Here is a 27158-nt window from a genome sequence, read left to right on the forward strand (position 1 = left end):
CTTCCATAGTCTTTCCAATTTGTTTTTTGAACATCTTATTCACGAGCCATTGATAAGTGGCTCTGGCATTTTTTTAACCCGAAGGGCATCATATTGTAACAATATGTACCAAAATTCATTATAAACGAAGGCTTTTTCTGGTCTTCTAGGTTCATCTTGATTTGATTGTACCCAGAATAAGCATCGAGTAAACTCATTAACCCGTGCCCAGCCGTGGCATCAATCATTTGATCGATATTTGTCAATGGGAATGAGTCTTTCGGGCATGCCTTATTAAGATATTTATAATCTATGCACATGCGAAATTTATTATTTTTCTTAGGAACTACCACTACATTGGCTAGCCAGTCTGGATATCTTACCTCTTGGATTGAACCAATATTAAGTAAACGAGTTACCTCTTCCTTGACGAATTTATTCCTTGCTTCAGCAATAGGACGCTTCTTTTGCCTTACCGGAGGTATGTTGGGATCGAAGCTTAACTTGTTTACGGCTATTTGCATCGGGATTCCTGTCATATACTCGTGCGACCATGCAAAACAATCGGCGTTAATTTTAAGGAGTTCAATAAAATCATACCTAAGCTCTGGGTGCAGTCCTGTTCCCAAATGAAATTTTCTTTCTAGGAATTCTTCGAACAACACAACTTGCTCTAGTTCTTATGCCGTGGACTTTGTCGCGTCTGTCTCTTCTGGTACTTGAAAATACCTTGGTACCTGATATTGTTCCGACTCTCTGCCCCCGGGCTAACTTTCTCTGGTTCGGGGGTAGGTACCGGTTCAAGTAATTGCTATTCTGCACGTTCCTTTCCTTTGCTACTAGAGACCAAAATTGCATTCATTTATTTCGTCGCCGGTTGATCACCCCTTATCTGTTTGATCCCTTCGAGTGTCGGGAACTTAAAAAATTGGTGATATGTTGAAGGCAAAGCTTTCATCCCGTGCAGCCATGGTCTTTCCAAGATGATATTATACCCCCGTGTCTCCATCTACCACTTCGAAGAGAGTTGTCTTCATTACTCCCTCAGTGTTCGTTAGCAGCAAAATTTCTCCTCGAGTTGTCACGCTTGCGAGGTTGAACCCAGCGAGAAGTTGGTTGCCGGGATAATGCTTCCGGTGAGTTTATCTTGCTCCAGTACTCTCCATTATATGATATTAGCTAAACTTCCTGGATCCACTACAACACGTTTAATTTTAAAATCTAACACATTTAAAGAAATTACCAGTGCGTCATTGTGCGGTAGCAATAATCCATCTGCATCTTCGTCCGTAAATGTGATATCGTCTTCTCGGAGCCTCTTACTATGAGTTATCGATACGTTTGTCTTCTTCGCTACTGAAAAGGTGACCCCGTTAATCTCATTCCCTCCTAAGATCATGTTGATCACTTGGCATGGGGGGTCTTATCCTACTTTCGAGGTTTCCGCGTCGCCCATGTTCCAACCATAATTGTTTTTAGCTCGGTCACTCAAGAATTCTCTGAGGTGACCATTCTTTAATAGTGTTGCCACTTCTTCCTAGAGGTGTCGGTAGTCCCCAGTCCGGTGGTCATTAGTGCCATGGTATTCACACCATAAATTGGGATCCCTCCGGTTGGGATCAGATCTTATAGGTCTCGGGAATCGTGCCTCTTTGATATTTCTCATGGTTGATACCAACTTCACCACACTGACGTTGAAATTATACTCGGATAACTTTGGGTAAGAAGAATCTCACAACCCTGAGATTTCTTTATCCTGCAGCGATCTGTTGTTCTGGCCACGATCGGTCCTTCTATCAACGGTGAACTTGTCTGTTGTCCGAAAACTCCTGCCACAACCTTCTGTCAGCTCATAGGGCAAAAATCGGCCCTTCAAAGTCTGTCTATTCGTGTCAATATCATCCTTCATTTTGCTCTGTTCTTCTCCCATCCTTTGGTCGATGATGGAAAACGAACCTGATCGTCTTCGATCCTTATTTTTGACTCGTACCGGTTGTGGACATCCGCCCAAGTCGTCGTTTAAAACCCGAGCAGACTTTCCTTCAACCTCCGGGAAGTATCCGAACTTCTTGGATTTAAACCTTTGGTGAAAGCTTCAGCTGCCTATTCATCCGGGACTGCTTGTAGTAACATCATTTCCTTCTGGAACCGGGTAACAAACTCTCATAATAACTCGGATTCTCCCTGCGAGATCCTGAATATGTTAGCCTTTCGGGCTTGTACCTTTCTGGCGCCGGCATGATCCTTGATGAAAGAATCCGTGAGCATCTCAAAGGAATCTTTGGAATGCTCGGGTAATAATGAATACCACGTTAAAGCACCCCTCGTGAGAGTCTCACCAAATTTCTTTAGCAATATGGAATCAATTTTGTGAGGAGCCAAATCATTTCCTTTCACCGCTGTTGTGTTGGTGGTAATGTGCTCTTGTGGATCTGAAGTTTTGCCATACTTTAGCACTTTGGGCATTTTGAACTGCTTCGGGATTAATTCTGGGGTCGCGCTCGATTTATACGGTAATTGAATGTACTTCTTCGAGTTTGGGCATTTTAATACTGGTGGTGCGCCCGAAATTTGATCCATGTAGGCATTTACTTCCTTCATGAACCGCAAAAGTTCATCCTTGAACGGATCATTCTCGTTGTTGAGGCCGGATCTACTCTCCCCAGCCCCGTTGGAGCCAACTTCTCCCCTAGGAGTGTTATTATCAACTCTCTGCTTTGTCTGGTTCGCGGGAACATCAGGAGGAACTGGATCTCGTCTGTTTTCATTATTTGCGGCACCCGATAGCGCTTGCTTCAGTTCCATTATAACCCGATCCTGCCGCGTGAGATGGCCAAGAATGATTGTTTGTTGCTCTTGCAGGACCCTTACTGCATCTGCTACATGCTCGTCATCAGCATCATGAGGAGTTGCCTCCCGAACCAGTTGAGAGTACCACCTGTCATGTACCGATGTGGTGTCGTTCCTCTCATTGCGAGTGTCACTGATTGAATCCTATAAATGAGGTTGTTCTCCTTGAATTTCAGGGTTGTGTGTGCCGTTAATAGTGTTATCTGCCATTTTTTGTGATTTTTTCTTAAGACAAACTAATCAAAACACGTTAGTAAAAAAGGCAAGGATCAATTTAATTGCATGGCTGTCTAGGCCTCACGGTGGGCGCCAAACTGTTTACCCTTAAAATGGTACAGTTGAATTTGTTCGTGTTTTTTAGACAAGTGAATTAATATGATCCAAAAAGTAATGAAATAACGGATAAAATATAAAATATTTAGCCTTAGAATGTAAATGACAGAACTGACGAATCCGGGAACAGGTTTTTCGGGCATAATAAGGATGAGATCAAAGAGCGAGAAAGCAAAATTGTATTAAAATTCTGTATAGAATGCAGTGTGAGTTAGCCAGAAAATTCGTATCATTTACAATGATAACTGAGCTCTCTATTTATAGCTATGTCTAGGGAAGGAAGTCCTAGGATCATGTCCTTCTTTAATGTCAATTATGAGGACCATTGATGAAGATGTAACGTTAGACATAAATGTCAAATTCCTTGTAACAGGTCATCATCCTTAATGCTGCAAAATATTATGTATTAAATGTTACCGGGCACAAAGCATTTAATACTCCTTTTATGATTGTTATTCCTTCCGGTGACAAGCGGAATAGCTATGTTCGGTGGTCATCCCCATATTGTGTTCCACGTGTCCTTCCTTTAAGCGGCCACGTTTCATGTCGTAATTTTTCCTATACAACTTATGTTTCCAAATCTGCACATTAAGAAATTTTTCACAACCTGAAGAAGTAAGACTGGGAACTGAAAAGAGATCTTTCGACGTGTCTGAGGTAAGTGAAAGGCCTGAAACAATCATATTGGGAAGTGGTTTTCATTAGATCAGCAGTCCCGTAGTTAAATTTGTTTTCTTGTACAAATGGATTTATACATTGTTCTGATTTCCAATTGTCACACCCCTTTTTTACCCCCCTCAAATGATATGTGCTTTATGGATTGTGGATTAAAGAGTTTCTCTAATTAAAGTGACAAACTTGAATAGAGATTATTTTATTTACAGAATCACCACTTGGAATTGGATTTTTGAGTGTTCCATGTCACCTTTTATTTGAATCCCTAGTCAAAAGAAGATTTGACTCTATTATTATTGGTCTGTGAAAATAAAGTTCGGGTAAAAAATTCTGTTGACCGGGGAGAAGGTGTAAGGCATTCCCCGAGTCACGTGGTTCTAGCACGGTCGCTTTATTGACTTAAACTTGGCTTAAATTAATTTTGGACAAAACTATATTTTATATTATTTTTATGTTTTACCTATCTGCTTTTATTTCTTGATTATTAGAATTATTAAAAATAATAATTGGGATAACATTATGTTGTTATAACCACGCTACGCAAGCGAGTGCGTGATCGAATAACAAAATTTATTAACTTATCATAATTGCGCCTCGCAAGCGGATCCGAAATCATGACAATCAATTATTTGTAGTACTTTCTAGAAATTACTACATTTGTGATTAAAAAAATTAGTTTTAGGAAATTATTAAATGCCACTATCGCGCTACGCAAGCGAATCCGCGATTAGAATTAAGAGATTAATTAAATTAGGAAATAACTAAGATATGAAAATTATAGAATTAATTTACTAAATATTAAACACCACGCTACGCAAGCGAGTCCGTGAGTAAAAAAATAAAAGTAGGCCTACTAGTTGCCTAGCGATATTGTTAATTATTTTTTCTAAACTAATTTTGAGATTATTGCAAGGTCATAAGTTATGAAAATTATTGTGGAGGAAATAAAGTGAATTAGTTATGGAAAAGTGGGTTAGCTTCACGTGTTTGAGAAAACTTGGGTCGGCATGAATAAGTAGGGACGCTCTTGTTTCTCTTTTTTGGCTTATAGAAGAACATATCGTACTTGGCCCAAACTCACAAACTATATTATTGTACGTCCGATCTAGTTTCTGGTTTTCACAAGACAAACAAATGGCCAAACTGGCATAACTAATGGATAATGGTTCCAAGAAAAAAATAATGCATCACTGCTTCTTATTTTCAGCTATCAACAAAACTAAAAAATTATTAGACTTGGATATCATGCTCATGAAATAAAAGTGAAAATATGAGATTCAAACAAACAGGATACCAAACTAAACAAACCGAAACAAAATCAAAGCAGTAAATCATTTTCACGAAAAATGCAAAATAAACAAACAAACAACAAAGGGAGATGGATATTCAAATAACATGAACCAGAAATACTTATCATCAACCTCGTCGAAAAGAAACTCGCACCTCGCCGAATTCGACCGGAACTTGAACGAAGCTCAGGGATGGTGTTTGGACTGATTTTTAAAGCTGTTTTTCGAGCTGTTCGGCATTTTTTTGCTGCAATTTGGGTGGGATTTGAGCTAGTTTTATGGAGGTTTTGAGGCTGATTTTCTTTTTTGTTGGAATGTCACTGGGTTTAAGGAGCTGTTTTCGTGGTGAAATGAAACGAGGAAGATCCCTTTTTTGTGAGGAGTTGCTGCTCTTTTAAGAATGAGGGGATGTAGGGTTTTTAGGGTGGAGGGATTTGGGCTTGGATTTAGGGAAATTGGGTTGGGTCCATGTCTTGTTGGGTTTAAATTTGGGCTAAGAAGACTAAAATAATATAAAATATAAAAATCACTCTTAATTAATAAACTACTAAAATAAAATTAAATATTAAAAGTGAAACTATTTTTTTTTTTTCATATGTTATAATAAAGTAAAAAGTAGAGAAAATAGGCTAAAGTCATGGTAAAATTAAAATACTATAAACCTAAATATGCTAATCGACCTTAAACTAAAAATGAAAATATTTTTGTGCTTTTAAATTGTAATTTGAAGTAAAAATTGACTAAAACTCCATAAAAACTAATGTTAAGTTAAATAAATATTTTAAACACTAAAAATAGCTCCAAAAACGTGACAGGTCAAAAATTACGTGTTTACAGCTGCCCCTCTTTGCATGGAAACACGAAGTGTTTTGGAGCAAAGAATCGAATAAGCAACGTAATTGATTTCTGACACGACACTTATTCAAAAGAAAAGAAAAATGGACAAAAGATTGTGACCGAGCCATGGTATCTGAGCTGCCTACATATCCCGGGTATAAAGGAATCAGGTCACGTGTAGTTCAAGAAAAATGATGGAATGATAAGTTGGAGAGTCGAGTGAGGTTCCGTCGAGGCTCCGGTTCGTAGTCCTTCTATTACATCAAAATCGAAAGAAACTAAACAAGCCTATCAACTATGAGTTACAAGATTCCTATCTATAAGTCTTTTGAAGGTTGATATTAAGTCTTGACAGGTTGTTCATGCGGACTCTGATCTGAACCTTGATGCTTGCTAGCTGTAGGTGCTAGTTCATTCTTCTACGGCTTCTTCTGAGCAAAACGGGAAATGTGAAGTTCATAACTTCAGTCATGTCTTGAGTAGTCCATATCCTTTCCATCTGCTTCTGCATTTGGTTTCACTTCTTTTCCTTTTCTTTTCTTTATTCTGGATTGAGACTTCTTCTTTTGTTTATCTCGAACCATGTTCCTCGAGGTAAAACATGCTCAGACATCACAACAAACAAACGAACGAAATTGTTCTGCCCCAGTTTTCACTAGAAAAATTTCGTGAGTTATTATAACAAAATTCTGAACTACTATATTGAAAGAAAATAAATATAAAAAAAAATCGAGAATGGTGTACCCTAAAAAGATCATGATGTTTTTTTGTGTTTTTTTTGGATGGTGTTCCTTTATTGTCCAAAAGAATGTCTCAACTAAGGATTGGTGTACCTTATGTTGGAAAAATATGGCAAGAGAATGGGATACCCTATATTGGCAATGATATCAGGGAGTGGTGTATCCTGCATCTAAGACCAAATCAACTAAGGATTGGTGTACCCTATGTTGGATAACACAGCTAGGGATTGGTGTACCCTATACTGGTAAGGAAATCAGGGAGTGGTGTATCCTGTACTGGTAAGAAAATGTAATCAGGGGATGATGCCCTATATTACTGAGAAGGAAATGTAACCAGGGGTTGGTGCCCTGTATTACCAAAAGGAAATGTAACCAGGGGTTGGCGCACTGTATTACTGAAAAAGAAATATAACCAGGGGTTGGCGCCCTGTATTACTGGAAAGGAAATATAACCAGGGTTTGGAGCCCTGTATTACTGAAAAAGAAATGTAACCAGGGGTTGGCGCCGTGTATTACTGAAAAGGAAATGTAACCAGGGGTTGGCGCCCTGTATTACTGAAAAAAAGAATACTGAATCCCTTTGGCGAAAAGGTTCTGCATGGGTTAAACTATGAAAACAGCTTGGGCGAAGAGTACTATTACCCGGAAATATGAACTAGATCCTCTTAGGTAAAAATATTCTACCTGGGTTAAGCTACGTAAAAACAACCTAGGTGAAGAGTACTTCTACCTGGAAATATGAGCTGGATCCCCCTAGGCGAAAAAGTTCTACATGGGTTAAGCTAACGTAAAACAACCTGAGCGAAGAGTACTTCTACCCGGAACTATGAGCTGGATCCCCCTAGGCGAAAAGGTTCTACCCGGTTTAAGCTACGTAAAACAATCTGAGCGAAGAGTAATTCTACCCGGAACTATGAGCTGGATCCCTCTAGGCGAAAAGGTTCTACCTGGGTTAAGCTATGAAAAATAGCCTGGGCAAAGAGTACTTCTACCCGGAACTATGAGCTGGATCCCCCTAGGCGAAAAGGTTCTACCTGGGTTAAGTTACGAAAAACAACATGGGCGAAGAGTACTTCTACCCGAAACTGTGAGCTGGATCCCCCTAGGCAAAAAGGTTCTACCTGGGTTAAGCTACATAAAACCAACCTAGGCGAAGAGTACTTCTACCCGGAAATATGAGTTGGATCCCCCTAGGCGAAAAGGTTCTACCTGGGTTAATCTACGAAAAAACAACCTAGGCGAAGAGTACTTCTATCCAGAACTGTGAGCTGGATCACCCTAGTCAAAAAAGTTTTACCTGGGTTAAGCTACGAAAAATGAGAGGTATGAACAGTAGTGATGCATGCTAAAAATAAAGGAAAATTGGAGATTTTAAGGAAACTTACCCTTGGTGACATCGTCCTTTAGTAATCGCCATTCTGCACTGCTTTGTTCCTGCTGCAAACAAAGAAAAATTGTGAGTTTTTAAAAAAATGGTGGTTTGTGTGTGGCCTTGATGTCTTTGGCAACATGACTTTGTGCCCATCTTCTTTTGATGATGATTTCAACCTGCCACTAGATGTTTCTTGAATACCACTTGCATTTCTAGCTCCGGAGAGTCTTTGGCTTTTCAAACTTTGCCAAAACTGTTAGCCACTTGGGACTTAACCTTTTCAACTTCATTTTGGTATTGCAGGCACTTTCAATTTGATTTTCTCCTTACAAGAGTTTTTGATTTTGAAGCATCGGCCGCCATGGTCATTCGAGGTCGACTTGATGCCCCTGTCGAGGCTGGTGCCTTTTTTGCATATTAGCTTGTATCAAACGAAAGCCTTGTAAATCAGTCTTGCCATCCCTTCTTTGCCTTAGTTTTTGGAATAAAGTTAGACCGAAAGGGATTCAAAGAAAAACAAACAATAGAATGAAAAATGATTTTAAACAAGAGGTGTCCCTTTCGGGGAAAGGAAAGGACTTATCTAGAGTACATGTGGACTTCAATAAACATGACATGCCTTTTGGACTGGATGCATGATCTGTGTAAACCGTCCGACTCTCAGAAATTCATCACGACTTTTTCCTCGAAATCGAGAAACCTTGCCCAGGACTATCAATACTAATAGCTGTGAAGATCCTTTTTTTCGATCAGTAGTGCCCTTTGCGGGTTTTCACCAGCTGACATCTCTCATTTCTCTTCTCATCATCGCCTTTTAGTGCATTTTGCGGGTTTTCACTAACAAGACTCTCTCATTTTTATTTTCTCTGCTTGTCGTCGCCTTATGGTACCCGTGAGAATTTTCACCAATAAGACTCTCTCATTTTATTTCTCTCATTTATTTGTATCAGATCCAAATAATCGTATCCTCCAATTCTTGAACATTCTCGTTGATTGATCGGAAGGACTTGAAAATGATTTGGGTAAAAAAGATTTGGATTGAATTACAACTTTGGAACTTTTCAAGCGAAACTATCGTCGAACCATTATAACATTTTCCCCAGTTTCAATTTTTTTGGGGAATGTGGATTTTTATTCTGGTGTGACTGAACCCTAAAGAGAGGCTGCCTACGTATCCTTTCGGAATCAAGTCAAACGTAATTCAATTCACTTTGTTTTGATTTTCTTTTGTTGTTTTTTTTCATTTTCTTTTCTCTTTTTTTTTTCCATAAAACTTCCAAGATCCAAAGATGGTAATCGAAGAAAAGTAACCAGCTCAAAAGGGTTAGCAAAGGGTTGATAGTGTTTGGGTAGCGAGAATGAAAGCCTTCGTCATCCAAATCAGTGAACATTAAAGATGCGTAAAAGGGTCAAACATAATACCTTTTGACCGTGTCTGTATAGACAGTTGTCTCGGAGACATTTCCTTCGATATCTCCCAAATACAACGCTCCCTTTTGGCAGTAATCTTGTTACAATGTATGGACCTTTCCAATCTGGAGCCAACTTTCCTTTGGATTCTTCATGTTGCGAGAGGATACGTCTTAGGATGAGTTGCCCCACTTCGAACTTTCTAGGGCGCACTTTCTTGTTGTAGGCACTGGCCATTCTTTGTTGGTACAACTGCCCGTGGCAAACTGCGGCCATACATTTTTCATCAATCATAGTCAATTGTTCCAAACCAGTTCTTGACCCAATCTTTATCCTCAATCTTGGCTTCATCAATGATCCAAAGAGAGGAAATTTCAACTTCTTCCGATTTCATTTATTTTCTTACAAGCCTTGTCTTCAAAACATTCTGCTTCTTGATTCATTATTTAGAGGTCTGACAGCGTCTTAGGATCTGGCATAAAGTCCACAAGCATATCATGCTATTAAAATCTGCATTAGCAGAGCTGAAAAAAGAATAAGAAAGGTGACAAGATTAAGAAAAGAGACATTCCTTGACAATGAAATATTAATTTCATTTGATTTTTTTTTTTAAATTTTAATGATAGAAGGGTTTACATGAGAAAGTAAGATAATAAATTAAAACATCCGGGTTACACCCTGAAATAATTCTGAAGCAGAAAAGACAGCAAGACCGGCTACCGAGACTCCCGTTTGACAGAAAACTTTTCAGGTTTGGTGAACTTTTTTTTTGCTTTTTTGCTTTTCTTCTGTCTCGGCAATGGTTATCATGGCCTTCAGTGTCAGATCAAATTCTTCATCATCACAGATCATTACAATGACTGGCCCAGTATTCTGAGCAGGCAATGGATTATTCGTCACATCAAAAGCCTCTTCGTCCCGAAAAACGATTCTTTCAGCTTCAATCAAATCTTCAACTGCCCTCTTGAGGGTCCAAACAATCCTCAGTATCGTGTCCCACTGCTCCGGAGTGGTATTCACATCTAGCATCATCTTGGTGCTAGAGGGACTCAGGGTTTGGCCGGTTCGGTGCCACTGATTTTTGAAGCTGTTCGGCAATATTTTTGCTGCAATTTGGGTGGGATTTAAGCTAGTTTTATGGAGGTTTTGAGGCTGATTTTCTTTTTTGTTGGAATGTCACTGGGTTTAAGGAATTGTTTTCGTGGTGAAATAAAATGAGGAAGATCCTTTTTTTTGTGAGGAGTTGCTGCTCTTTTAAGAATGAGGGATGTAGGGTTTTTAGGGCGGAGGGATTTGGGATTGGATTTAGGAAAATTGGGTTGGGTCCATGTCTTGTTGGGTTTAAATTTGGGCTAAGAAGACTAAAATAATATAAAATATAAAAATCACTCTTAATTAATAAACTACTAAAATAAAATAAAATATTAAAAGTGAAACTATTTTTTATATTTTCAGATGTTATAATAAAGTAAAAAGTAGAGAAAATAGGCTAAAGTCATGGTAAAATTAAAATACTATAAACATAAATATACTAATTGACCTTAAACTAAAAATGAAAATATTTTTGTGCTTTTAAATTGTAATTTGAAGTAAAAATTGACTAAAACTCCATAAAAACTAAAGTTAATTTAAATAAATATTTTAAACATTAAAAATCGCTCAAAAAACATGACAGGTCAAAAATTACGTGCTTACACCAATTATAGGACGACTAACTGTCCATTCGTGACGAATCATCACATTCAAACAGAAGAAAAAAAAAACAATAAGAACAAAACGGATATACCTATACATCTTATGTCCTACTTAAGGGAAATTACTCCTTGTGTTGTTTTTTTAACATTGGTATTGTTTGATTTCAGACATCGGGTGAAGATGTTGGAGGAAAAGCCATGGAAGAGTAGCATTAATGTACCATGGAATGGAGGCTTACTGTCTAATTTTGTTGCGAAACAATATGGATGCATGTTTTATGTACAGTACGCATCATATAAATACTCCCTAAAAATGCTCTGTTGTGGAAGAATGTTGAGGTCAGTAAGGCAGATGTAATGTAATGTCCTCATGCTCAATCTTACCTATTTTGGAGTTTTTAAAAGAATTATTGTTTCGCAACAGAATTAAAAGAACGCATCTTCGTTGGAATTATTTTACCAACGAAGAGTTCTAACTCTAGTTTATTCAGCGGTTGTCTGGTACCTCTTATTAGCATAATTACCATATAATTTTCCTTTCATTGTCTTTCAGCAAAATCTCAGGTTTTCTTCAGTATTGGGCAAATTTAGCAGTGAAAATAGCGTGGGCTAATCAGTATTTGGATTAATAATTAAAACATAGCAAACATTTACAAAATCATTAAAAATAGCCTCTATTTTATGTGGAGCTAAAATTTAGATAAAAATTGAAACACTAAAAATTCCAACATAATTTGAGTCAAAATTGAGGGTGCTCACATGAGGAGAAACAAATTTGAAAGTCCATGCATAAATATCTTTAAAGTTGGAACTTGGAAATCCACTGCACTTAGACCAAAAGGAAAACGAAAAAGAGAAACAAAGAAAAAAGAAATACTTCAGTATCTTCTTAACACATGACAATAATAATTACTATTTCAGTGTCTTTTAATTTCATAAGCAGAGGGAGAAGTGATCTAATTTCCCTAAAGCCTCTTAGGTATGTGGCCAGCACTGCGTTGCTGAGTTGAAGTCTTTATTGATCTATAACAAGATATCGAACCCAGGTGTTTTCACTAGGAACCCAGAACCTTTCACCTTTGTCACTGAACCCAGTGAACCCAGATTCCTTTTGTTACTGATTCAGCGTACTATATTTATATAAAAGCAGTGAATTTTTCAACACAAATACAGGATCTGTAAAAAAGTTACTGGATTCGCCCGAACCCTCACACTCTACTGTAGCTCCGCCCCTGCTCTCCTCCCCACACAATAACAGAAGCCATCTAACAGAGAGAATACTCTAGGGTTGTTTGGTTCATGTACTGGTTATGTAGAAATTATAATGCAGGTAGTGTATGCGACAAATAATAACGTTAATATTATGCGGCGAATAATAATGTAGGGATTACTTTCACAAAATGTATGAAATTCCAAATTAAATGAAGCTGAAGAGCCAGTACTCCAAATAAAAGACCAAGTCACTCAAAGTTGAAATTCCAATCAAAAAATTGGTGTTACAAATATGAATCCATATTATTTGTAACTACTCTTCCGATGCCCTAATTGAAGAAGAAACTATATGGAACTTGGTTTCCACCTAATCACACTGGATTCACTAATTTATGCAAAGGAGATGTATTTGCTCAATTTTTTTAGATGTTTTTTAAAGGAAAAATGTAATCTTGTCAAAGGTTGGATCACTATTTGCTTTGTATTATATAGATGCTTCAATAACGATTTTTAAATTAAATTAATATCATTATTTCATAATCAACAGTAAGTTAATACACCTAAAAATTAGTATTTTATTTTATATTAATATACATATGTATTATTCAATGATAATGATGTATTTAATAATATATTTATATAATAAATATTAATTTTATAATCAATGCTAAAAAAGAGCGCAACTTTGGACTTCTGGTATCCTTTAAATTTTATACTTAACACTTGAAATAAGGGTTATCCCGTATGGAATACACGCATATCCAGATACTAGTAATATAGATAATAACTTAGCTTGTTCAGTACCATTATCCTTTGAAATTTAGATGCAACCACTTTAATGCATATTATTAGATGTGTTGTCCCAAAAAAGTACGGGACATTTTCTTATTTTGAATGTATTTATCTAAATAAATCAAGCAATTATGAAAAAGAAGAAAAAAGAGACTAGCTTAAGGAAAAAATAGAAGAAAATATCTGCCACAAATAATTACACCCAGCTAAGAGCTAGACTTTAGCTTATGACAAAAACGAGAAAACAAAGAGAAATAACAAAAGAGAAAAGAGAGAAAAAAAAAACAGAAGCTTGACTTTTGCTTTTGATCTGGAGTCTCAATCGCAGTGATGGTCGAAGATGGCGAATTTGTAAAAGGATCGATTCCAAAAACAAATCCACCAAGTTTGTACCACTGATTCATCAATGGGCGAAATCCATTTTCTGACTTGCGGATTATCCTTTTTTTGAGCGTATAATATGGGTTGACCCATATTTGACTCGCTTTTACCGGATCAGATATTCAACTTATTTTTGAACGGATAATATGGACAGACACTTGCAAATTTTATCCTTATGCCACCTCTATTATAAGGTATTGCACAAGCCTCCTATCTCATTTGATGGGTTTACACTTTGCTCCTCCTAGGTTATGAAGTTGTTATACTAAGACCTCTCAGGTAAATTTTCTTTTATTACGGATTGGTCCAAATTTGCCTGAACTTTGCAAAATGGTCCAAATTTGTGATTCATTAATAGTTGAGGTTAGGCATTACAAATGTGGGCTAGACCGTCCTTGTTGACTAAGGCAGAAATGTTTAGGTGTATTATACACATCATATCACGTCAGGGAAAAGTGTCTAATATGTATACATTTTGAGTAATGAACAAGTCCATATTCAAGCGTCAAATGAAAGAAGCGAACAAGTTTATGGGTTTCTTATGTATTTAATCTGAATTTCTCATAGATGTAATACGTCATAATAAAGAAAGAAGTACTCTGGAATATATATGTGAAACTTATGATATTAGTAGTGCAGTAACATGTAATATTTTTTTTAACAATAATGGAGCGGTGAATAGAGTACAGAATATGAGCTAAAAAAAGAAAGAATACACTGGACATACATCATTTTACAACGAATAGAAGGTTCTCTTAAAGCAAGAACTCTAGTAACTAAAGAGAAGGAAAGGCCTACCTACTAATGATGTATAGATTTTAGACAGAGAGGCTCACGAAAAAGACTTTGTACTAATTGGGTTAAATTAGCTAATTGGGTCGTTTCTAGTTCAGCAGCAATGTAGGCCAGAGATGAGATTACTGAGGAGGAACATCAGCAAAGTAGCAAGTATCCAGTGAAATAGTCGAGGTAGGCGTAAGCTCGCTCAGCTTTCTTTTAATGAGAAGTAACATTAGAGCAAAGCTCAATGGACCCATAATCCAGCAATTCTTCAATCATTTGTTCTATGTGATCATCTTCAAGTGGCTTCACAAATTGTGGTATGCTCTCCACATCTTGAACTTTCTTTACTCCCAAGTTGGCTGCTTCCTCATGTGTCAATACTGATGTCTTTGGCACTACCATTTGTTGTTTCATTTCATAGGCAACATGTTCTTGAATGGGTGCATTTTTTAGTACATCAACATGTGAAGATTGGATTCTATGTTCTTGTGCTGAGGTTTTGGCCATTTGAAGTGAAGCCATGTAGCATTTGTGCAACTTGGCTGTCAAATTAGCTGACAGAATCTTTGAGGAAGATGTCTGTGGCATGTTTGGATTGTATGGGAAATTGGTTCTAGCCCTTTGACCACACATAAACCTTGCTGCTTCATCATATGCTCTTGCTGCATCTTCTGCTGTCTCAAATGTTCCTAACCAAATTCTTGTTTTACTACAAGCAAAATAATACCATTTAATTTTTACGTTACCAAATTTCAATAACTTTGACTCTTGAAACAGAGGCAGTCAGGTACACCTATGCGCGGGATCCGGGAAAGGTTCGGACCACAAGGGTCTATTATATGAAGTTTGTTTTATCTTGTATTTCTGCAAGAGGCTGTTTAGCTTGAAACAAAGGCAGACACAGAACTTTAAGTGATATGCAGTACGATCGCATCCATTTTTTTTTTGTCATAATGGGTGCGAATTTGTGTGCATATATATAGTGTTCAATTGGAAAACAGAAAAGATTGCTTAATTCAAAAGGAGAAGGCTACTTACAGTAAAGGATGGCGAATTTCGGAGACCCAAGAACCCCAATGTCTCTGTCGAACGCCTCTATATCGCTGTTGTGGTCTAGCCATTGACAATTAAAGTCCAATGTAAATGAAACTCTCTGTTTGCAAACAGTGTTTGTCCAAAATACTAGAATGAGATAGACAGATAAATGGTTGAGGAAGTAGAGAGTGAGAAGAGATGAGGGGTTTATGTAGTTGGGATTTATTGAGAAAACAAGCAGTGAAACTGCTATTTTTCCCCAGGCGTTTTTTTGTCTGGCAACCAAATTAAGCAAAGGACCCTACAAAAACTATTTTGTGTTTTTGCCCGAAGACTAGTTTTGACGTAACTGGTAAAGTTGTTGTCATGCGATCAAGTGGTCACGGGTTCAAGTCGTGAAAACAGCCTCTTGCAAAAATACAGTGTAAGACTGTACAATAGACCCTTGTAGTCCAATTATTCCCCGGAACCGGCACTAGCCGAAGCTCTAGGCTGCCGGTTTTGTGTTTTTTTTTTCCTATCTCATTAGTAGTTTCCAGTTGGCTTGTTGGAATTGACAATTTGACATGATTGATTAATGAATTAAAATGTGTAGCAACAATTTGGTTTTCAAAAGGGTGACCAGATTCAGACTCCATGACTAAAATAATACTTTTTGTTGCACAAAAATCTCAATCTTAACCTACGATTATACTGAAATTAAAATGTAGAAGAAAAATAATTAAGAGACATGATCATAATTTGCAACATATGGGACATTATTAGTGAGTCAAGGTATGGACAAGACACAGAGAATAAAGATCTTAGATCATCATAATTAGAGTACTGAAATGCAAAATCATTTAACCGAATCTTGTTCACTATTATAAGATCAATCTACATAGATTATTAACCCTTAAACAAAAATAGGATAAGATCAGCATTCTGAGCAAATGATTCATGTTTGATCGTGGTATAAAAGGGTGGAAATCACATCAGTTAGCCACTTTTAAGCATGTCGTTTAAAATATACCCACAGTTTACCATGTATTTAAAGATTAGTCAATTTCGTTCAAATTTCAGGACACATCATCCTAGAGCTTGAACCTCAAAATTCAAACTTCAGGACATTGTGTCTTAAAGTTCGAAAATTGTGTCCTAACGTTCGAATCTTATGTCCTAAATTTTAAGTTAGTAGTTCAAAAATTCAGGATATCGTGTCCTAAAGTTCGAATCTTATGTCCTGAATTTTAAATTAGTGGTTCAGAACACTTAGTCCTAAATTTCAAATTAGCAGCTCAAAAATTCAGGATACTTAGTCCTAAAGTTTGGGTGAATTGGATAATCTTTAAATACATTACAAACTATGAATATATTTTAAATAACGAGTTTAAAAGTGACTATTGTTGCACTTCGCATCTATATAATAAAAATGCAATATAACGAAAATATGGTCTAAAAGCAAGTGAGTTTATTATAGTCAGATTTGATAATTGGTTTAGGTAAGACGCAATGGCCTACTATGAAGTATGAACAATTATAGGGATTAGCATGTGACATCATGATTAAGAAATACATCAAAGGGAAACTATTGTGATTGAAGTGTTACATGATAAATATTTTGTTATGATATGAATATGAGACTGTCACTTGATCATCGAATCCTAAACTCAATTCTAGTTTAATTTCTTAGGTTTTTACTCAGACTTTAAAGCACCAAAGTGTCTGTTCTCATTCAACAATTATTCCTTAGCTCAAAATCACCTCTTACACAGCATAATATACTTAGTAAGTATAAAATACTTGTAATTAAGCTCAAGCACGATTAAAGTAAATAGAAAGCGAAATGTATCCAAAAATATGAGTTTCACATTCTTGAAAGTGAATTGAATGTGGGGTGACACCAATTCATGTGGCAAGTAACAAGGGTGTTTTCGTTTGGACTTTGTTAGATTTGTTTAAATGCAAATGCACATTGCTTCCATAATGGATTCCTCAAAATTGGAAACAATGCCATATGGCAGGGTGCTAGGACAAAGACAGATATATACTTAATGTGTAACATTATGTCGCATAGTTTACAAGACCCATGCCCTTGTAATTAATAGTGTGCTATAGCCTATACCCCACTCCCACATGGTTTGAGTTTCTGGGTAGGACACCCTTCATTTTGTAGTTTTGTAGAACCATATCATTTCTGATTTGAATTTATTCTTTAGATAGCATACTCAAACTAATAAAAATACTTTTATCTATCGCAAAAGGTTGTTTACTTTATTTTCTAAATTATCAAATTAGACTTATATATTATAGACAATTACGTGTTGTTGTAAATTGTTGGGCTAAACGCAATGAGGTTCTTAATAAGGTGTGACATTGTTCGTTTTGGGTCAAGCCAGCTCGATTTTCTCAAAAGGTCTCACATCATTAAGAGAAATTTATACTTTATAGTTCAGTATGGGATATTGTTCCACGTACTGGAACCAAGTTCCATGTGGCTCATTACCAAGATCCACATGTTAATTTTCGAGATTCATTGTATGCCACTGGGGGCTAAAACGGGCAAACGGACCGATAATGTTCTTAACATGGTGTAATATTATCCGCTTTAGGCCAAACCCACACAATTTTTCGCAAAAAGCATCACACCATTAAGAAATTCCTACACTTTATATGTAGGCTCTCAATCCTCTCAACTACCAGTATTTACATTGATTGCATACCCAACATAAATCACTCTAACCTATCAGTATTTACAAATTTTACACTATCACTACGCATAAGTTAAACTCTATCTTCTGAAATATTCTTAGGTGAGACCAAATTTATTTCTATACAAAGTTGAGAGAGTATATCATTTTGAGCATAAGTGAATAGATTTTAATTTTTCTTTTATTTTGGTTTGTCAATTGTTGATGTAACGTGAACAAACAGAGGATCCTAATAGAAAGAAACGAATCGAATGAATGATTTGGTCAGCGGATGTTTTTCTGACCAATTTGTTTCCTTTTATCACAACCTAATCCAAATGGGGACATTCAGAGTCGAACGTATTTAATGCAAGATGCTCATTTTTTGTTCCTTCAATCTTCTATCTTTCATATGATACCCCATCCCGTAATTCGTTTAAAGCTTATTAGTTTATTTAACTGTTAATTACCCATGAACCGTTAAACAAAATAATAGTAAGCTTTAATATTAACATAATAAAATTCATAATTCTATAATTTAACAACAAAAAAATACTACAGTATTTGATTAGTTAGTAATCTTTAATGTGATTCCCAAAAAGCCTTTGATTTCGCAATCTTTTAAGACTGAAAATCAATTATCATGTTCTTTAGCCGGGGTTAAAACTCAAGTATAAGAGCAGGAGGAAAAAAAAAACACTTCTGATGTGACTTGGAAAGTTTGTGGTAATATTAGTCAAAATCATAACTAACCTGTAAATTTAAGTGCTAAAGGAGAATTAAACAGTGACTCACAACTAGAACTGTTATCTCACATTTTACCAAGTTAGGTCCATCCCCTTTTGCCATCCAACAAAAGGTAACTTACATGTAAGAATGTATTCACTTTCAATTTTTACGTAGTACTGAAATTATAGGAAAAGAAATCAAACACATCATTTGTTATTTGGAGGTGGATTTAGGACTTTTAGAACATGAGTGCACTATTAGAAAATAAGGAGAAAAAAATGTATTAGTAAGTGAGAATTGATCCCTACTCCTCTTGGTAAATAACTCAACATTCAACCAAATATACCTTTCAACCTTCTTAGAGCATGGATATCGACAATAAATATTATACAAATTTTTAAAAATATGTACATAAAATATCTAATTTTACATAGAGACCATGTGTTCACGTGTCCAAATAATTTCCCCTATATATCCACCCCGGTAGTATTATATGAAATTTCTTAGAAGGAGTATATATGAAGTTTTTGAGTCATCGTTTTCCTCTTTCATTCTTTTTGTTTTTGCTTGAAGATCATTGTCGCCAGGAACCCAAAATATTAGTTTAAATCAACTTATGTTTGGGCTTGTGTTTTAAATTCATATAAATGTAAAAGAACCTAGAGCCATAAATTTCAAATACATAAAACCTATCTATCGATCCAAACCAGCTTTAAGATTAGTGAGCTTGAACTAAGGATTGCGGCATTTGTGTTGAAGCACTACTGAGACAAGTTCTAGTTAGAACTACTTGAAAGTTGTAAAAGAGAACGACAAAATAAAATAAAATGAAGGCAAAAGAAGGGACCTTTCTATCTAATCTGCATAGGAGCAGGCTCGGGAATTTTAGAAGGGGCACTTTTTGTTGTTCAGGGTTTGGAGCTAAAGGCATTCTTTGAAAACTTGACCACTACAAGCTGATGATATATGTAATACACTCCAGAACTAGAGAATGCATAGAGTATGGAACAGAGCGAAAACAAGAAGGATGTATTAACAGAAAAAGCAGAGCTCAAACCATAAAAACCAAGGATCAAACAATCATTTTGAAGATTCATCAAAAAGTTATTGAAACGTCTTATCTAGGCATGGCTAATGTGTGGTAAAGCCAGCCAGATGCAAACGCAGAAAGGGTTCTTAGGCAAAAGAATCTCAAATTTTTGTTTATTATACATGTGGATAGCACGATAGAACTTGCAAGAGAATGGCTTTGGATTGCATGCACTTTTGACCCTCCAACCTCACCCTCCTTTTCCTCTTTCCACGTTGAATCTTTTACTCGGATACAACAGTTCGGAGAGGAAGTGAGCTCTCAACCTCCTTTGCTTCAGCATTTCTTTCAGCAACAATTTTAGACATCCCAAACATCTGAAGGCATAACCATATAAGAGCACTGCTTTTAAGGATAATCCATAATGCCTAAAAAAGAAAAAGAAACAGTCTGTAATGCTATTTGATCTGGAACTAACCTTCTGGATGGTCTTCTTGAAACAAGTCTTGTGTTCATCCATTGAGGCATTTATAAACTCATCAATGTGATCCTTTACATCCTCCAAAAACGTCGCACTTTCAGACTTCTTCTTTCGGCATGATGATGCAACAGCAGGTGCTGTTTGCTCAAGTGGACTCTTCTCGGTTGACATGTTCTGCACATCTCGTAAATAATGAGTGATACCATAAACTAAGGAGGATAAAACATCAGATCCTGATTGATTCATCATCACTTCTTATGCTAGAGCGTAGAAATGTGCTAGAAGTAATGTTCTGGCAACTGTCCATGTGCTCAATAAATGTACGTGCTCTTAGAAGTGTTTTAGTGCATTAACTGCGTTCCTCTTCCCAGTAGGAGCAGACCCTAGATATAAACTTAGTAGGGTATGTCTAAAAATGTTAGCTAGCTTGTGAATGAGTTGCCTTCGAATTATTTTAAAAGGGAAAAAGAAGAAAAGAAGATAAGTCCCACGAGTCATGACATACTCCAGATTTTATGTTGAACAACTTATTCTATCAAAATCAATTGTTGCTCGCTCCTAAGGTTTTAATGGTGTCAAAAAGGATGAAGTGGAAGAATGGAAGTTAAAACCTCACTGGAATGAAATTTTCGGATCTCCCTCCAAAAAATCTGACCTATACAAAATAAACAGAAAGGAATACACAAAAGCATAGCACAAAGCTTACTAGATTATCACAATCCTGGTATTGCATTGATAACGATACAAGAGAAGTAAAGGGGAATTGTCCCCATCTGTTGTACTTTTCTGAAGGCACGCCTACTTGAAGGAGTAAAAGGAAAACACCAAAGACAGAGAAAGGGGCGTTGGCAAGAGAGGTTGAGTGCATTCTGTACAACTTCACGGCCGATCAAGATAATCTGCACTAAACCTAAAGAGACTCAACCTAGATAATTTGCACTGTCCTCTGTTTGATAGTACTTATTGATCCACAACACATACTATTTCCCGTGTGTCAGAACGCAAAATATGCAAGCATAAACTTGCTAGAAACTAAAAACCTTTCCGCAAGCTATTTGGCAAATGGACCATGACATTCTACATCTAGAGAACAATTCTTTCAAATAAAAAGGGAAGCACAATGAAGTAGCATAACAGTTCCCCTTGAAATATAGGGGATTAGTTGTCAAGGTATTCCAGAACAATTGTTGAAAGAAACGAAAGGAGATCTAAGCCGACTTCTCTAGATAAGGCTAAGGCACTAAAACAAAACACCAGATCCAAACATCACAGAGAACTTTCTTCAAACACTTTGTTTTATAAGGTTCTTCAAACACGTTATATGCATAAGAGTTATCAACATAGGATCACTCAATTGCAAACTCCAAAAAAAAACGTACATAAATATAGCAACAATATTTTCATCAAGAACTAGGAACTTAATAAACGAAGATAAAGATAGTCCCACACTTTCCTTAGTTTTAACATGAAGTATTAGACGGAACAATGATGCTGTGATCATCTTAGACTATAAGAAATAATGGTAAAAGAAGAGCGATTCTAATACCTGAGCTGAAGAAAGCAGAGGCCTGATTACGACATATTGTACTCAGGCTTTTTGCAGTCAGCTTATTTTACTTAAGTAGCATTGGAGGAATGCATTTTCTAAATTGCATTTCCCATTTGAGTTTTATCTTTGTTTATAGTACACAGCTATACCTGTGTGATTGACCTGTGTACTTTGTAACTCAAGTCGTATTTGATGAATACGATTTCTTCCAACTATTTAAGGGTGAATGCATCATGTCATTTTACACAGTTTATGAACCATTACAGTCTGGTTAAAATCTTAAGGAATCGTTGAAGGTTAAAAAGATTTTCAAGGTGCGTATATATTTTAAACATATTCAAATTTTACTTGTTCTTTAACTGATGATAATAGTTTGTACTTGCTTTGATCTTATTATGAAGTCAGGTTTCTGTCTATAGTCTATTCTTGATATCTTTAAACTTATTTAAAAAATTAAACTTTCCTATTCTAAATCAGTTTCCTCTCAAATCAAAAATAAAATCAAACTTGTCAAGCTGAGGTCCAATTCTGCTTCCATAAGCATAAAACTTCAGTACACATAAGCGGAGCTAGTGCTTTGATAACAGGTTCGGCCACAGCCAGTAGCTTTGTTTCAAACCGTGTATTGTCTTAAAGTATTGATTGAATATGTACAATTTATTAATTAGAACCCACTAAGTTAGAAAAAACTAGAATCCCGAACCCATAAGCTTTGAATCCTGGCTCTACCTCTAGCACGAGCAGAAACAGCGTGAAACTAGGCAAGTGAAGCAGAGGAAAAAGGGTAAAAAAAGAAATGCACCCATGAACCCAAACACCAAAAACAAAACAAAAAATTAAAACAGAGAAAATGGTAGAAGATGATAAATAATATGCACTCTCTCGCTATAAATTATGCTCATAACTCAAAACTAGAAATAATTACAATAGATTGGTTAAACAATTACCTAAAATCAGAAAATTTTGGAGGGGAATCTGATAAGGGCAATCCAACTTTTAGGGCTTTTTTCTCAGACGATGAGCGCAGCACTTTTACCAAATAAGCAATATTCTGATCCTTTCGCCGTCAAAATTGGCGAAGAAAGTCGGAAAAGTGGGAAGAGGTTCTGATCGACGAAAGAAGGAACTATGAGGAAGGGAACTATTAGCAGCTTGTGTCTTGTTCCGTTACGAATTTTTAATAAATTATTCGGTTACCCCTAACCTGAAAAAGCATTTCACCTCTGTACCGGAAATATTCGGGGTTTTTAGTTTGCCCCCTGGACTTTGGAGATACGAACACTATAGCCACCCTTGTCAAATCAGTTAAAGCATTATTTGAAATTTGGTAATAAAACGTGCATGTTAGGTATATAACGTATTACATTACATATGAGGTTGTATATTAAAATAAAATCTAACAATATCACATTCCTAAAATTAACGTTAAGAAGTTTTAATTACATAGTAGAACGCAAAGAAAATAGCAGAAGAGGGCAATGATTATCAAATGTTGAAGACTTTACTCTTTGAAATCATGGTTCTTTCCTTCAGTATTTTATGCAATATCCATCTCTCAATTCTCATGGGATCTTATAAACCAAGAGAAATGTGCATATATGTATGCTACGTAAATCAATTATAATGTTTGTTATTATTAAATAGTTGCTAAGCTAAATATTTCAGTGTACTAATAACTCTGCCACAATGCATACTAGAAGTTAATCCACATAGAAAGTATAGCTAATAAGTTATTTAAGAGAAAAAAAATCAACATGTTTATGTTGGCTGTGAACTTTAGATCTAATACATTTATGGAAACTATTGTTGCTCGAGTATATATTTCTGTAACTATGCATGGATTGACCACGTGCAATTGAATTATTCCCAAATGGAATTGAAATTAGTCAAGTTTAACATAAGAACTGAAATAAACGATAACAACATTTAAAGGTTAATCAGTTAAATAAGCAAAAATAACAATTAAATTAATCATCGTCGACTAACATATAAGGTTCTGCAATGAAACAACAAATACTAGTGGAGAGTGGAGACTTATATGCATCAGCTCCTTAGGAAGAAAGTGTTCCAACTGTTCATTAAAATTTAAAAATGTCTTCAAATTACACCACATGAATAAGATTCTTGAATACCATTAGAAATGTTTTGCAAAAAGCTATGTGTTGTGCCTGCAAATTCCCATATATTATTGCTAGTATGAAACTTACTTCATACACACTCTCAGAATTTCTCAGATACTAATCTTATTTCCTTTCAAATGTATGAAACAGTAAGGACAACAAATTGGAAACATTTTGAAGAAGTGCTATAAAGCTAGCAAAATTTGCAAATGGTTAATTTTGGTCTCCACTTGATCTTCATGTTATCAGCAAAATGGAACTCAAGTCTGTCACTTCAGTCAATTTTCACTGAAGAGAAGAGACGATGAACGAAGAAGAAAGACGTCAAGAAACCTATAGCTCCAGTTGCTAGCATAACAGCAAGAGCCATTAAAAGCGAGTAACCTAAGTAGAGCATGGCCGAGACAGGTCCGCTGAGACTCTTGAGATCGAAAACAAGATAGTTGATGGAGTAGAAGAATATGTAGATCGCGACTGAGCCAGATGCAAAGTATGATTTCCACCACCATCTCCAATCTTCCATACATAAATGCATGTAAGTCAGGACCAAAGAAACTTCAGCACAAACCACCACTAGTAGGATCAGTACCACCAACAGAAACCCGAACACATAGTAAACACGACCGAGCCATATGCTAGACATGATGAAGAAGAGTTCAATGAATAGAGTTCCAAATGGAAGTGTTCCTGCTCCAATTACCAGCAACCAAGTAGGGAATCGATTTGCTGGGATTTCACGAGGGATTTGATTGCTACGACAAGGATACTCGAGATGTGGAGCCTTTGTACCAATATATCCACCTATGAGTGTAAGAGGCATAGAAATGCAAAACCACAGTAACAACAGAACAATGTATGTAGTGAAAGGAATTGCACCAGTGCTATGACTTCCCCATAAGAGGAAATTCAGAACAGTTAGTATAAGAAATGCAATTCCAGGAAAGAAGAAAGAAACTCTCCAGGAAATTGAAAACCATCCATTGGTATTACCAGCATTCAGTGTCTTCAAAAGCCAAACAGCAACATATCCAGCAATTATACCTAAAAACATGTAGAACAAAAGCATGCCAGTAATAAGGGTGCCGCGAGAGGCTGGAGACATAAATCCAAGAGCCGCGAATAATATTGTTACAACTGCCATTCCTAAAATGCGACATCCATCAGCAACCATCATACTAAGGAGTGTCGAGTTCTCTGGAACTCTGAAGACATCGCCAACGACAAGTTTCCATCCTGATAATTCCTCATTTATCTGAGCCTGAGCCTCTTTATCAAGCTCTTCATATCGAGCTAGATCTCTTCGAATAGTCCTCAAGAAAATAATCAACACTATTCCTGCTAGGAATGTTATAACCATCATTGAATTAAGAATCGAAAACCAATGAACTTTTGAACCTTCCATTTTCAAATATGCATCCCATCTAGATGGCCACTTAATGTCACTCTCCACAAAGTTTACCTCATAACTAAATACCAATGGTTTACCTTCTTGAATCATCACGGCTACTGTCGCCGGGTCACAATTAATAGGTGAAGGAAACTTATCATATGGTTTTAGATTCTTAAGCAAATCTGTGGTATATTGAAAGCTACAGGGGACAACTTCAAATCCAACAACCATATAACTTGGTGTATCTGTGATAGACTTATCGTCTGTTGTAATTAACTCAGCACCATCTCCATCCCCAATCACACCTGGCACAGTACTCCTCTCATACTTGTGAACCAACACAGTGAATTTCAAATGGTTGAACACATAATACACATCACTAACCTTAATACCAACCGGATAACCCGTCCACCTAAGAAAATAACCATCTTTATTCATATACCGAATTGCAGGAAGATTATCAAGAATCAGATTAACTTGGTACATTTCATCAATCCTTTCTTTCAAAACTTTGAATTCATCAGCTGACAATGCATTTGTTTGACACAAAAATATTTCACTTTCGTTTACGTGCATCTTGAATCTATAAGGTGAGTTTTCAATTCTGTCTCCCATAAGAAGCTCACCTAAATTTTCAGCACTGTCCTTAACACCTTCTAAAGGTTTACAAAAAGGTAAGCTGTAATATCCATAAGGTATTTCTGTATCAATTGATGTCAAGGAATTCACTTTGACGGAAAATTGATTACCAATATTATATTTGTGTGGGAAACTACCAGGCAAATAAAATCCACTAGCGCATTGAAGAAACAAGCTATAGACCAATATCCAATTCTTTAATTTATCGAAGAAATCCATGGATCGCCAATTTGTTTGAATGATCTTTTAGAGATCTGACAGATACAAAGAGTAGTAATTAAGCCAACAAAAAATATCTTTGAGTTTGTTTTGTAACAATATTGCATGAAAGCATAAAATATGTTTAGATTTTTTATTCAAGAAAGGATGTAGTCACAAATGAAGATGCATAACCTGACCTCAAAGAGAGAATGAACGCCTAAAAGGGAGCTGAAAGGTGAAATAGAGGAAGATGGGAATTTGTAACAAACTATTTATATATTTGTGTTGTATGTTCTATACGTGTGCAATATTAGAATGTTTGATTTGAATTTGCCCTTTGCCTTCTCATCTCATCCTCGTACTTATTGTGCAAGACAAAGTCAACATATAAAAACATTCTCTCTTTTTTCTCCGCCTATTTCGATGTCAAAGCTCGAAATAATATCAAACTCCACTTAAATATTTCACTCCAAAGTCAAGAACATGAGTATATGCAAGATTGTCACTATGTGCAAGAAAACATCTCTGTTATATTCCCTTTTGTCAGAGAGATTTTTGTTCTTACATAAATGTGCATTTGAATTGATTTAATAGATTTAAAAGGGGAACGAAGTAACTTATTAACATGTATCTTGGTTTAAGTGCTACAAAAATAAAAGAAATGAAGAAATTTTTTGAATTATAATTTGATAGATTAGGGGAAACTAAAACTTATTTTTTTGGCATATTAAGAAAACATAACATTGGTATCAATATCATTTTCACTTTATTGTAATGTGATATAGGTCTGAAAATATATATAATCAGGTTATTTTTAAAGCTAACTAAAGACAATTGAATCTTGAACAATACACTAAAATATTGTTCAAAGTGTTCTAAGAAAAATGCTTCCTTTATTTAAAATAAAAATGTTTGTCACTTTCCTTTCTTGATAATCAAATAATTGAACTTTAAAGTTGATATAATAT

The 27158-nt window shown here is 36.0% G+C and overlaps 3 protein-coding genes across 6 annotated transcripts; all 3 read right to left on the reverse strand.

The window, feature by feature from the left end:
• Positions 1–14173: 14173 nt before the first annotated feature.
• Positions 14174–15920, reverse strand: LOC104096661 (ethylene-responsive transcription factor ERF003-like). Of its 3 annotated transcripts, none has more exons than XM_009603065.4 (3): positions 15386–15862; positions 15141–15221; positions 14174–15056 (listed from the first exon to the last, which is right to left on the reverse strand). In XM_009603065.4, the coding sequence occupies exons 1-3, from the start codon at positions 15466–15468 to the stop codon at positions 14561–14563; spliced, it is 660 nt and encodes a 219-aa protein (XP_009601360.1). In that variant the 5' UTR covers positions 15469–15862; the 3' UTR covers positions 14174–14560. The 3 variants fall into 3 exon arrangements, 2 of the variants coding, with proteins under 2 accessions (XP_009601360.1, XP_009601361.1); XR_011408823.1 differs by having other exon boundaries at positions 14917–15056; positions 15141–15229; positions 15386–15920; XM_009603066.4 differs by lacking the exon at positions 15141–15221 and having other exon boundaries at positions 15386–15632.
• Positions 15921–19812: 3892 nt separating this feature from the next.
• LOC104096659 (uncharacterized) lies at positions 19813–22990 on the reverse strand. 2 transcript variants are annotated; one of them, XM_009603064.4, is made up of 3 exons: positions 22788–22990; positions 20289–20473; positions 19813–20187 (listed from the first exon to the last, which is right to left on the reverse strand). In XM_009603064.4, the coding sequence occupies exons 2-3, from the start codon at positions 20460–20462 to the stop codon at positions 20095–20097; spliced, it is 267 nt and encodes an 88-aa protein (XP_009601359.1). In that variant the 5' UTR covers positions 20463–20473; positions 22788–22990; the 3' UTR covers positions 19813–20094. The 2 variants fall into 2 exon arrangements, with proteins under 2 accessions (XP_009601359.1, XP_009601358.1); XM_009603063.4 differs by having other exon boundaries at positions 20289–20465; positions 22788–22985.
• Positions 22991–23891: 901 nt separating this feature from the next.
• Positions 23892–26540, reverse strand: LOC104096658 (transmembrane 9 superfamily member 11-like). The gene is made up of 2 exons (XM_018770979.3): positions 26388–26540; positions 23892–26243 (listed from the first exon to the last, which is right to left on the reverse strand). The coding sequence occupies exon 2, from the start codon at positions 26206–26208 to the stop codon at positions 24235–24237; it is 1974 nt and encodes a 657-aa protein (XP_018626495.1). The 5' UTR covers positions 26209–26243; positions 26388–26540; the 3' UTR covers positions 23892–24234.
• Positions 26541–27158: the final 618 nt, after the last annotated feature.

The sequence above is a fragment of the Nicotiana tomentosiformis genome, chromosome 6 (assembly GCF_000390325.3).
Source record: "Nicotiana tomentosiformis chromosome 6, ASM39032v3, whole genome shotgun sequence".
Lineage (NCBI taxonomy): Eukaryota > Viridiplantae > Streptophyta > Magnoliopsida > Solanales > Solanaceae > Nicotiana > Nicotiana tomentosiformis.